This window comes from Schistosoma mansoni (assembly GCF_000237925.1).
Source record: "Schistosoma mansoni, WGS project CABG00000000 data, supercontig 0138, strain Puerto Rico, whole genome shotgun sequence".
Taxonomy (NCBI): domain Eukaryota; kingdom Metazoa; phylum Platyhelminthes; class Trematoda; order Strigeidida; family Schistosomatidae; genus Schistosoma; species Schistosoma mansoni.
Genome location: NW_017386041.1, coordinates 39,384 through 53,181, shown reverse-complemented (window position 1 = coordinate 53,181; position 13,798 = coordinate 39,384). Strand labels below are relative to the sequence as shown.

General features: G+C 36.1%; 1 protein-coding gene across 1 annotated transcript; it reads right to left on the bottom strand.

The window, feature by feature from the left end:
• Positions 1-2,184: 2,184 nt before the first annotated feature.
• Positions 2,185-11,884, bottom strand: Smp_129960 (hypothetical protein; the record flags this gene model as incomplete). The annotated part of the gene is made up of 4 exons (XM_018788454.1): positions 2,185-2,509; positions 3,505-3,814; positions 5,238-5,790; positions 11,486-11,884. 4 exons carry the CDS (start codon positions 11,882-11,884, stop codon positions 2,185-2,187), a joined length of 1,587 nt encoding a protein of 528 aa, XP_018646519.1.
• Positions 11,885-13,798: the final 1,914 nt, after the last annotated feature.

Here is a 13,798-nt window from a genome sequence, read left to right as displayed (position 1 = left end):
TATTATTGAAAATGTAATTGAATTGAGTTTGATAGAATTTACTTGAAAGTGTCTAGTCAATGTGATGGTACAAAAGTTTATCTATAACTAAACCTTGAGTTAGTTGGTGATTAGGATTTCTATAATTAGAAGTGATGGACAATAGTTTGTGCGATAGTTCAATAAGTCAATAGTTCATATTAGTCGATTTGATGCTATAATCGTTTGAATGGCTCTTTTTAAGATATTGATGAAAATAGTTTGTTTTTTTCTTCTTCTTGTTTGATATATGTCGTTACCTTGTCCTTTTATGTCTTTGTATTTGGGGAATTTATCATATAGAATAGTGTTATGTAATTCTATTGAATTATCATCACCTAATATATTCTACATCATTTTATTCTGCCTTAAGTTCTTTTTTTCTATCCTCTCCTACTTTTTTCTAAGTTGTTTGTTGCCAAGATTTTCTGTTTGTGTTTGGTTAGCTACTATTTTCTTGTATTGATTTGTTTTTTTTACTATTTTGACGATGATCTCTACGAATGTTTTTTTGGAATTGTGTTTGGATCTGCTTTTTCCTACACCTTTTTGGATCTCTTATTAGCCTGTACTTGATCATTGTTTTTTGTTGGTTTATCATACCTTTTTTTTCTTACTTTCTCTTTCTTTTTAGTCTATTTTACAGGGATAATGTTGTCAGTTTACTTGTTTTCCATTATGTTGATGTACCAATTGTTAGGATATTAAAAATGTTTAACATCGTTTTGCCATGTATATCTTTATAAGTAACCTATATAGTGTGATACTCTTGAAAATCCCCCCCTTTTGTGTTTATGATTACTTGTTAAGTTCTCTTTTCTTCAGTTTTCATTAATCGACCCTTTTTTTCATATTCAGGATTGTTTTGAGTGATTTGTTTTCTGTTTTTTGTTTGCTTGACTGAATAATTTCAAGTCCTATCTCATTAGGAATATTGTTTACCGTTAGAAACATTTACACCTTAATAAATAGTTCACCCAGGTCTGTTGAGAGATATCAACTCATTGAAGACAATTGGTGAACGGTTGCTCAACTTCGGGGATTAGTTGAAGTTAGATATTAAACCGTTGGATGCCGTTCGGCTCAGTAGTCTAATGGTTAAGCACTCATTTGCGAGACTGATAAGTTCCGGGTTTGAATCTCACGAGTCGAGATCGTGGATGCACACTGACTAGAAGTCCCACAATAGGACGAGACGGTTGTTCAGTGCTTCCAGGTTTTCCATGGTGTTCTAACTTTCATTGACTCATGATTTCAACTACAAAAATTACTAAAATCTTCACAAAAACCCTTTTCTGATCAATAATTAAACGTTGATTATCACAACATAAAAATGATTACTTACATATTTTATTAGTACTAAATGAATGTATCATCTCTTAGTGTTGTTAAGCATTCCTAAAGTTAACATGACACAGTTTATCTTAATTTAAAATACTCTGCATATGCTAGATCTTTGCACGATTTTACGTTAACCTATTTAATGATGTTGATATTTGTTAAACTGTGTAAACAACTATAATTTGTGTAGTAAGCAAAGATGGATAGTGACTAGCAGTGGAATCCAGTTTGACGCGCGTTTCGTCCTATTTGGGACTCATCAGCTGGATGTACCTGCATCTCAGAGTTGATGTTCATCACTCTGGGACTCCAACCCAGTACCTTTCGCTTGTGAATTAAGGCTATATCGAGGCAATACACACAGTATGTATATATTGCCAATTAGAGACTGACCAGTTGCAGTCCTAACACATCGATGGGAAAATTCAAACAAACAATACTAAATGAATTTATAATTTGTGTAGTTACTGATAAGGTTTTGTTTTTTTTATGGTTCAATCATTATCCATCATTGGATATCTGTAATTATCACGTCTGTATTCAAACTTATTTTTGTTATGGAAAAGGGAATTCCAACGACTGGAAACAAATTTTCGACTTTTACTAGATCATACTTATTCGCAAATATTAATAAAGAAACAACAACAACACAAGATAACAAGATCCATTACTAATGAACAGAATCAACAAAGATCACCAAAGTCACAAAACCCATCCTCTCACCACATTGTCTATAACCCCATAAATAAACAATAAACCAACTATGTTAATGAACTGAGTAAACAATTTTCGTAGAATAGTTTTGTCAACGTTAATCTTGTTTCCTTAGGCTGATGCAGAAACGAATAAATCACGAGGAACACTAGAACTTCTTCGTTGGCGCCAAAATGGTCTCTTTGTTGCCATAGGACCAAAAGTTTCAAAATTCAATTGGCGTTCTCTTTTAGATAATGAAGTCCAACTGTTTCCACCTATGGTACCGCTTGAATTAGATGTTCGTCCACGTGTTGATAAACCACTATTATAATGACTGTTTGTTGATTTCTTATATTTTCTCCATCCACTCTGAAGGTTGGTAGGGCTTCTTGGTCGTCCGTCTGACCTACTTATCTGATCGTAAAAACACTTTTCTCGGACATAGTATTCACCTCTAAAATTTAAACAAATATTTTATTTTTGACTTGAAAATAAGCTCATAGATACCTCGAGATATACAATGTAAAGTTGTATCTTATTTAAGGTCTATGATTAAGTTTCTTTAAATCAAAGGAATAGTACACAAATAACTCAACTACATTTGAATCATAATGATTCCATCGTTTAACTAATCATCCGTTAGATTAAACGTAGATGCAATGACTAGCAGGTATATTAATGTGAAACGAATAATCTTGTATGTAGTTATATTCATATCCATCATATTTACCCCTTAGCATTATTGTTCTGTGATATCTAATATCTTCATTCATTCTAGTTCTAGCTATTCCATAAAGCTTAATTATCACTTCTGTTCTGTGTGCTGTAATATCTGTACTTAAGAATCATCTCGATAAAAATTACTCTTGGTATGAAAGAAGTTATGCTCCCAACTCATGTAATTTGTTTATTTAAGATTGTTAGTTATATGCTTAGGGGTTAATCCAAGTATATTTTCTATTTCATCTCACCCTAGTGATCGTTTCTTAGTTCTGTCATGCCACTTTCCATTTCCCAATAATAGCATAGATACTAAACAACTTTTAACGGTGCATTTGACTTAATTTTATAAAAATATCTTTCGGAAGACATTTATAGCTTACTATTATCATCATTTTTCACCTACATGAGTAAGTAGTACCTAACTGGATCACTAAAATTTTGTACAGTACCGAATAATGATTGTTGTTCAGTCCATGAGTACAACTTTCCAGATTCGAATAAGTTCGAAACATTTTTTAGAAAAATGAGATCTTATAATTAGTATCCATAAGACTGTGAAACTATAAAGGCACATCGTCTTTAATCAGTTTCGCTGTTTCTTCCTTGAGTTCGGTCATAAGTTCTAAAGTATTTTTCAGTAGCACTTTTCTTTAAGATAGTTTTATTTTCAGTAATAGCAAAGAACGTAAAACTTATGCTTACGTTTATTTCAGTGACTAAACTCACTTAGATAAAGTTTCCTTACTCTCAGATGGACGTTTGTTTTCAGAAATGAGAACGTTTGTGGTATTGGCTGTAGTAGAACTAACTGCTCCTGAAGAGGATTCCCTAGATAAATTATTGGAATTAATTGGCAATCTCGAAGCATTATTTGTTGCCATCGACGGTATTGGCCGATCTCCAATAGTTCGCTCTACCTCTGAGTTCTCTCGACTTACTGAATCTTCATCCGTGTTTAGGCTCATCTTAGCCAACTCGGCTTCCAGTTCAGCATTTGCCGTTTCAAAATCATATGGTATCGTACAATCTATTTCTTCTTTCAAATGGAAAAAATTAGAAATGAGTAAAGCAATATTTTCCGACTTCACCATGTAGACTGACAGAAATCACATACATAGTGTCTGTCATAGGTGTGTTGACCCATGTTGTTATACAAAATAAGCTCTATGGGATAAAGATAATTGAGGCGATGGAAACAATTTAGTAGCACTAATAAAAAGTAAAACTAGACCTTTGGAATGTTTCATAAGTCTACAGAAAAGAGTATATGAAGAGGTGCTAGAATTCATGATCAAGGAATGGATAAATGGTGGATATATCTGCGCCATTGTAAACGATTATTAACCATGTTATCCAAAGTCTCCAACCACTAATCGTGGTTATCACGTGAACACCAACCAGGTAGTCTAAATCTACTTACATGGCTTAGACCAACATTCAGTGCTTTAATGAACTGATGCAATGTTTTGGTTTGGTCGTCCGTAGCCTTCTTCCAATTTGTGTTTGGATTGGGACGCAATGCTTATGGAAAAAGGCGGTGGTTAAACACGCGGAACACATTTCGATATAGATTTACAACTTTATCAACTAATTTACCACCTTTGCTATGAATACCTTGTATAACTTTAACATTGCTCAATCTGTCGTTTCACGAAACACTAGCAATACTGTAGTATGTGCTACTAATGTCGACAGATATAAGTAGTATATATCACCAATCGAGGGTGGAGTGCCTGGAGGCAGAAGGTTGAGAAAACTAAAGAGAAAAGAACGAGGACAGAGAATGTTTGGTAATGGAAAATGGAAAAAACTAAGTCTGAGACGATTGATGGATTTTTGAAAATGAAATATTTACTCAGATTTCACCAAGATATACTGTAATGTTGTATTAAAATACATTTGGTTGTTCCCATCTGCGTTCGCGTTCACTACAATACCTTTAGGACATATATGTTCGAAAAATCCTCGTCTTACTCATGTCTTTTCCATCGGCCAATTATGACAACGATAGAGCAGAACCAGGTGGTTTGCTGCATCGCATACACGCTCACTAGTTGACGGACGAACATCTCTCCTAAGCTACAAGTGATACAAGTTTGCAAACGCCAATCAGGCTTTCATAGTGCGTGCCGAAATTTTGTTAGACACCGATTTGATATGGGAAACAATTTCATACTGCTAGTAATTTTAGATTTTTGTTTAAACTAAGCGTGTTCACATACGAATGCACTAAAAAGCTGTCATCTTTTTCGCTAACCATGCTAGTGTATTATGTTGGCAGACAAGGTGGTATTTTGGTTCGAAAATATGAACTGTGGCTCGAACAGTCTGTTCGCAGTTCAACTAAGTAGGACCCTTTAATGTACTGTAGTTTTGAACTCAGCTAACATACTTGGAGAATCAGCTGGTCATAAAGTACACAATATTTGCAACTTAGTTTCTGAAAACATTTAACTTACCAGATTGAACTCTGGGATTGATTCTTGTTGCTTTTCTTTCTAACATCCGGCGTCTGGTCCCTCTGAACCGATGGACCATAAAATTGGTCGATCTTTGTTGCATGGTTGTTGCCACTTCAGGAGGCAAATAAACATACACTCCATAAGGATTTACACTACTTCTAATATGTTGTCTGTAACTACTGTTTGAAAGTCTCATTGGTCGACTTTGTCTTTTATTACGATATCGTAATCCTAAATGGCCAAATTTAGGTGGATTAGAAATACTCATAAGTCTAAATGGTGGGTTTTGTACAATCGGAGGATAACCAAACTTGTGAAGATTTCCTGGGTGTGGAACAATTGGAAACATAGGTATGTAATCCCTTTGCTTCGGTAAAGGTCTCATGTTACGACTTCGACGAGAGTACGTGTTTAGCATACGTGGTTTATGCACGGTACGTTGATTTGATGGATCTCTACTTCTATTCACAACTGAAAAATCTCCAGTAGTCGGCTTATTTTTAATTGAACTTATTTCCACGAGACGTTTTTGGTCCCTAGGAGCATAGCCCTGCAAACGAGAGTAAAAGAAATCCGCAAAGAAAATTTTTAATAATCTTATAGTTAGATTTATCAGTTATTGATTTTTTTTTCAAATTTCATTGATCGGATGTAGCATTATAGACAATAGTTTTTATTGATTTTTGATAATTATAAATAGATTAATCGATCATACAACATCACTTATATTAACTGAGATTCACATTTGTTAATAAGATCAGTACTAAGAAAACTATCTCTCTATAGAATTTACAATAATATTACATCATAGTCACTGAATAGAAATGTGCTTTAATCGGACATAACTATATCAGATGCCTACCATATTATACAATCATACCTTATCGATATTTCTATTTGCTATATTTGGTATTATTATTTGAATATATAAATATTGGTACAAGGGGGTACCAGATATGTATGCACCACGCAAAGAATGGCCATTTCATTTTAATTGTGTGAAGGTTATGATACTGCCCGGGTGCTCAGATCGAAGCAGGTATTTTTCCTAGGGGGCCACACTCCGAGCCTTTGACCTAAAGGTCTGACCCACAAGGCAGTGGAGCATTGTGAGGGGATGCATTATCATGGTAGCTGGTGACCAATAATTACTTCATACATCATTCGTTCCCTCAGAGTACTGGAGCGCATTTGCATCATTGGTTTGAAATCAGAGTTTCCCTACTCCCCTAGGTGGACCCACCGGTCCGGTTAAGGCACCGGACATTCGCTTTTCATCCTCTCAATTTGGTAAACAACAGTAATGCCACGAGAAGGCAGTGAGTAGGAATTCCCTGTCAGAGGCTGTATACGCGTGGCCGTGTGAGAGCATTTCGATAAAGATGACGAGCCCTCCCTACTTTCGGCCGTACCAGGACATTTGGGGGGGGCAAGATGATAGTTACAGTAAGTACAAAAAACAAAAACCATTTGAATGAAATATTGTGTCGTTGGAAGTTGAAAATAAGTAAGGAATTATCCACCTATAAGTTAAAATATATCAACAATATTATAGAAGGTGAAGTATTTGTCTTTACATTAACTCTATTTGAAAGTTCTCATTTTGAAGCAAACTAATTAAACACTATGTAGTTCTTCATATTTTTTAAAGCTTATATTAAGATGCATCTAGATCACCATTTTAAATCAGATCAGTTTGGGCACCTGGGCAGTATCACAGTCCTCACACAAATCAAATAAGATTTGTGCGGCGCATTTGTATGTGGTGCTTCCTCAGTTAATGATTCCTTATACCTTACCTAAATATTTGAGCATAAAAACTTCTAGTTAGAATGCTACATAGTAATTCTTATGTATGAGAATTCTGTACCCATCATTGGTAATTATAATCTATTTCATTCAAATCAAATATTTAGGATACAATCCAAGTATTTGACTATGTTCATATGAACTTCATTGTTTGTATTTAGTTTGCACTAGGTCTATATTTAAGAATAATCATTGGTTTAAATTCACTTAGTATTGTTTGTTTTGAATCTTCCCATTGATGTTTAGGGCTGCAACTGGTTAGTTTATAATTGACATATGTGCATACCGTGTGTATTGCCTCGATATAGCCTAAATTCACAAGCATTGTAAGCAAAGATGGATAGTGGTTAGCAGTGGAATCCAGTTTGATGCGCGTTCCGTCCTATTTGGGACTCGTCAGTTGGATGTACCTGCATCTCAGAGTTGATGGACAACGAGATGACGTTTGAAGCGAAAGGTACTGGGTTTGAGTCCCAGAGTGAACATCAATTCTGAAATTCAAATACACCCAACTGAAGACTCCCGAATAGGACGAAACGCGCGTCCTGGATTCCATTGCTAGCCACTATCCATCTGCTTACAATCATTGGTTTACTTTCTAATGTTGGTCACTAGTAGAACTTGTATATAACTTCGACATAACAGATCATTCTTATGCTCAACTTGTCTTACTCTTTTTTTCCAAATGGCTTTTAAACCAGTTGGTGATATACTAGAGTCTAGTTTGCTTCATTCGTTTTGAATTCATCATCTTCCTTCCTAAACTGTTACACTTAGACCTCATATATAAACAATTTCTCGGAAATATCTAAATTAGATAACTGGTTGTTTAGTGTCAACGAATCTTCATCTAGATTTATGTATATTCATTGTGTTTCGCTTCAAAAGTTTGTCAGCTTCCTTCTGGAATATAGGTGAAGCTTACAAATTCAAATGCATGCTATTTATTACTATTACTACTATCATTCATTTAACGATTAAAACTGATTTTTGGGCCAGGATGATAATAATTGGTTGTTTTGTTCAGTCAGACTTGCAGGTAGTCGAACAGGTACTAAATGAGTTATATATTCTCTTATCCTTATTCATTATTATTATTATTGATTACTGGTTGTTGCCCCGACCGTTGCTGCTACCTTGACGTGGTGGTTGGACTTGTCTATCGTGATGAACCGATTGAGGTATACTGGCTGGAACAAACGTTCTTCAAGGTCCTACCATGCCAGACAGGTCGGTTGAAGAGCGATAAGACTAAAAGCAGCAAACCCAAGGTCCGAAGGCGAAGTCGTACTGCTGACTGCACAGAGGTGTGACGGCAGTAAGGTGTTTCCTTCAGACAACCAGCATAACAGCGATGCTGCCTTCCCACAAGGAGGGGTGGGGTTAGAAAAGGTCAACCCTAAAAATGCACACCTCGCCTTATCTCACGGATTTCCGTCTCCGGCGGTAAGGTCCTTTGAGGAACGGAGCTAACACGGAAATTACTCACAAAAAGGTCGTGTGTGACCGACCTCAAATAGTTGTCTCTTGGACACTGCGGTCACGCTCTCAGGTCATTAAGACCACTTCTAATCCAATTTCGCTCCCACGTACCTCTAGAAGAACCTTTCCACGATATGGGCAACCGGGAAGTGACAACCGCTCTCATAACTATAACAGCGTTCAAGATCACTGTATTCATAATCAATCTCCTTCTTCAATTCCTATTATTCCTCACACCTTGACTTTTAACACCAAACTTCCTCTTTTGGCTTCCTCCCCAAGTGTCACCATAGCAAACAATTATAGTGCGCAAAACACTCTCCCAGGTCTATTAAAACCTCGCTCCAAACCACACACTGGAGCCTTCAACGTACGTACTCGATGTCAAATCCGCCAACAGGCCTCCTTGGCTAAGACCCTAGAATCTCGTACGATTGATGTATACACGCATAAAAGATGCTAGAGTGGTCATTCACTTGACCTCACCTGGCCAAAATGGACAGCCGATGAAGTACACCCCTCCGTGTATTTGGCGACCCGGGGGCTGGTTCTGGTGGACTCACAGGTGTAGGCATAGCACTTAGTACAAGGGCAGAACAATCACTATTAGAATGGATCCACGTTAACAATCACCTGTGTGCTGTCCGGCTAAATGACTCCGTAAGAACTTGCAAGGATAGGGACACACGTCGTTGTCTTTTCGTCGTTTCTACCCACGCTTCTACTTACTGCAGCCCAGATGAAGTGAAAGATGAATTTTACAGAAAGCTCTGTGAACTTCATAAAGGTAAACGCTCAGACATAGTACTAGTTGCAGGTGACTTTAATGCCCAAGTTAGTAGCTTAAACCAAACGGAAAGACATTTAGGTGGGTATTTTAGTATTCCGGCTCAGCGAACAAATAATGGTTATCGTCTGTTGCAACTATGTTCAGAAAATCGTTTATGTTTAGCAAACATTAATTTTAAGCGTAAGGAGAGACATTGTCTAACATGGCGACCTCCTGCACGAAACCAACGACGGACTCAAATAGACCATATTACCACCAGTCATCGTTGAAGAGGCTCTATAGAAGATTGTCGCTCGTACTGGAATACATGTTTAGACTGTGATCATGCTTTAATACGAGCACTCATTTGTTTGCGCCTCACTGGACGCAGAAAAGCCATACTAAGAAAGCCCATTAGAATTGAACTCAGTGACGAGAAAGCCAAAAGTTTCAGGAACAACTGAGTTCATATTTAGACCGTTCTGTAAATGAGGCTGACCCAGATGCTGTTTGGAAAGATATACGAACAGCTGTGGAAACAGCAGTAACATCTATTAGTCATTTGAACCAAAAAGTTAAAAAAACAATAGGTTTCTTTTAAGTCTATTGCAGTGATGGATTTTCGTAAATTCATCCCATCAGGCTCTGAACACGATGAAGAGCGAAAGCAGATCAGATCTAGGTTAACAAAAGTCTAAGGAACAACCGTGAGCAGTAGTGGGCAACGAAAGCAAAAGAGATGGAAAAAGCAGCGGCTGTAGGTAATACCAGATAGCTTTTCAGACTAATAAAAGAAACCGGAGTTAAGAAGTCAAGTGTAAGTGAGACAATCTCGGAAAAAGACGGAACCCTTATCTGCTCTCAACCCAAACGTTTAGAACGATGGGCGGAACACTTTAAGGAGCAGCTCGGCTGGTTTTCGGATACTTTAAAACTATCCAGCATTTTCAAACAACCTAAATGTAACATTGAAGTAGGTCCACCGACTCTAGCTGAAGTGCTCCAGGCTATAGCTAGTGTGTAACAAGGATGAGCAGATGGATTGGATCCAGAGGTCTTTAAGGATGGTGGTCCAATTTTAGCGATTCGGTTGACTAATATTTTAGCTAAAATCTGGAAGTTGGACGTAATCCCATGTGACTGGTCGCAATGACAGATTGTCCAAATATATAAGAAAGGGTCAAAATCATCCTGTGATAATCATAGCATCTAAAATAATAGCCTCAATAATTATCGGGCGCCTAACTAAGACTCGTGAACTGCAAACACGAGAAAATTAGGCTGGCTTCAGACCTGGTCGTGGCTGCATCGACCACATATTCACTATTCGTCAGGTTTTAGAGCACAGACATGCTTATCGGCGTCCGACAACGATAGTTTTTCTTGACTTAAAAGCAGCATTTGACTCTGTAGACCGAGAGGTTCTGTGGCAGCGTCTGTCATTGAAAGGTCTACTTTAGAATTACATAAACCTTGTGGGAGCTCTTTACTCGAACACTACTAGTCGAATGAGAGCTTATGGCGAACACCGATTACCACGACGCTCAATGTTGACTAGTATTGGCGGTGGTTGGGAGAGAGTTAGGGGTGGGCAAATCAAAACATGACATCAGTGCTTGAGGTCACTCACTTCTAGCGTGAGTCGTGTTGGTAGATGCAGACTACTTGGTTAGGGTCCGAGTGACTATCGTAACCAATGGTTGGAGACTCTGGGAGACATGGCTCAGAATCGATCACAACGGCGTAGGTGTATACACTCTTTATCTTCCCTTAAACCTTAAGATTAAAATTGCTTCATAGCTTCCTTCCTTCTTATACTATATCCTTATATACAACCTATCTTTTATATATTACCACCATCAAATCAACTACTTCTATGAATTCGGTGTTCATCTTGTAGTGCTAACGAGGTTATGGTAACTTGAACCAATGCATAAATGTGCCTGGTCCTACGTTGTAGCTGACTGATTGACTGGTTGTTATTATTGTTGTTGAATTGTGTCTGTTTCTGGTATGCAAATATATTTACGTTCTCATCATGCTAATCACATATTCTTGATCTGATTTGTATTAAAGTCCTATAGAAAACAGACATGAAGAAGCAATCTAGTGTAATCTATTCATCTATAGTAAACTCACATCCTATTCAAAGTATAAACGATCGACTATCATTACAATCACTTACCAAGGTATTCTTTTGTTGTTTTTGTTTCTCTTTATTATTATTATTAGTAGTATTAGTAGTAGTATTCATTGGATCATTTAATTTTTTTCGATCTAATTTCATATTTTCTTTTAATGGCCACATTTGATCAATACATGATATCCAAAATGTAATTGAATCATAAATTGTTCCAATAGTAGGTATTTTATGATGATTAGGATCATCATTATGATCATGATGATAATTACGTAGTAATAAATGATGATCATATCCAAGAAATTTTACATTTTTTAATGTAATTGTATTTTCGATTAAATTAATTTTTGTTATAGAACCTTCATAATGATATTTTGCTTTTGTAATTAATAATAATTTAATGCCTATTGTTAATTGATTTAATTGTTTATTGATTTTATTCATAGTGATGTTGATTCTTTTCTTTCTTTTTTCTGTTTTCTTTTTTCTCTCTTGTTGATCGTTTTAGGTTATTTTTTCTTTTTTTTTTGTTGATTTCTATTCAATATGATTCATAATAGTTTTTTTGAAGAAAATTTAAATGATGTTTTTGAATTCAGATCAATGATTGATTGATCGATCGATCGATTGATTGATTGATTAATTAATCGATTATATGAATCAATTGGATTCAATGAAACTTTATTTTCTATTTAGTATAACATTAAAGAAAAAGTAAAATGATGTAATAAATACCATTTTTGATGATCATCTAGATGTCATTGATTTATGAATTTAACTATTACGAAATTTTCATAGTTGAAATCATGAGTCCATTGAAGCTAGACCACCAATGGAAAACCTGAAAACACTGGATGCCCGGTTTCGTCCTATTGTGGAACTCCTAAGTAGTGCGCATCCATGATCCCGTCTAGCGAGATTCGAACCAAGGACCTACCAGCTTCGCGCCGGAGCACTTAACTGATAGACCACGGAGCTGGTTGGCATCCAACGGTGTTAATGTCTAACTTTAACTTGATGAGTCTCATAACAGGACGAAATGGCAGTACAGTGCTTCCAGGTTTTCCATGGTGGTCTAGTTTCAGTTGACTCATGATTTCAACTTTGAAAATATTAAAAAAATTTTAAAATTTTTACAACCCCCCCTTTTTTGATAATAATCATCATGTGTTTAGTAGTGATTAGTTTCAAGACGTATTGCGTAGAGTTCTAGTAACAAAAAACCATGACCAGTGGAATTCAACCAGGTCTATTGTGAGGCAATGACTGATTAAACACAACAGTGGATGGTGTTAGACATTAACACCATTGGATGCCGGCTTAGTGGTCTAAAGATTAAGCGTTCGCACGCGATACTGATAGGTCCCTGGGTTCAAATCTCGTGAGGCGTAATCGTGGATATGCACTGTTGAAGAGTCCTATACTAGGATGAAACGGCCAGTTAGTGCTTCCAGGTTGTTCATGATGGTCTAGCTTCAATTGATTCATGATTTCAACTATTAAATTGCTAAGAATTTATTTATTTCCATTTTCGTGTCTGTATAATGGTAATTAAATAATGACATTTATCAATGTATTTCTCAAACTATGAAAGAGTATAATGCAATGACAAAGATTTGTTTATAACCTTTGAAATGGTGTTATCATGTAAATTCTGATAAACTATTCATTTACTTAACTTATTCAAATATCTATTCAGCTTCTTTTTAATACATCAGTAGTGACGTGTCGAGATGCAATACTAAGCAATATAAGTTAAGTGATTATTACAAAGTTAAAACGGTAATTTGTTAGTCAGTCTATTTACTGAATCTCACGATTCTATCGATCCATCAATGTACCTTAGATTATCGAGTAAATTCTACTTATCTACAAAACCTATTTGAGTTTTAAAGTTTCAAGACTACAGACCACAACAGATGAATAAAATATTCCCACATCTGTATGTAGTTCCTGGTTTTCGATAAATGCCTAGCTAAATTTAGTCATTAGTGTAAAAGAGGATAAGATTTAAATCAAATCTTGATTGTATGTAAGATTATCTTCTGTAACAGTGCAAATTTGCTTGAAAGCTTTTATGGAACGGTTTCAATCACCATATAGACTGATTTTTCTTTAAATCAAACGACTAAAGGATTAGTTAATTTACTATCCATCATATGGTATTATTGAGGTGTGTGTCAACTTGATCCAATGCACATGTATGTCAGGTTCCACGTTACATTTAGCTGACTGACTATGTGACGTAACAAAAAACTAATGACTGGTGGAGTTATTACAAATGATATAGTGCTCATACAGGACTGGACCTGTATTTTTCAAGTCTTACTATCACGGCGTCGTTTAGTTGGTTGACTT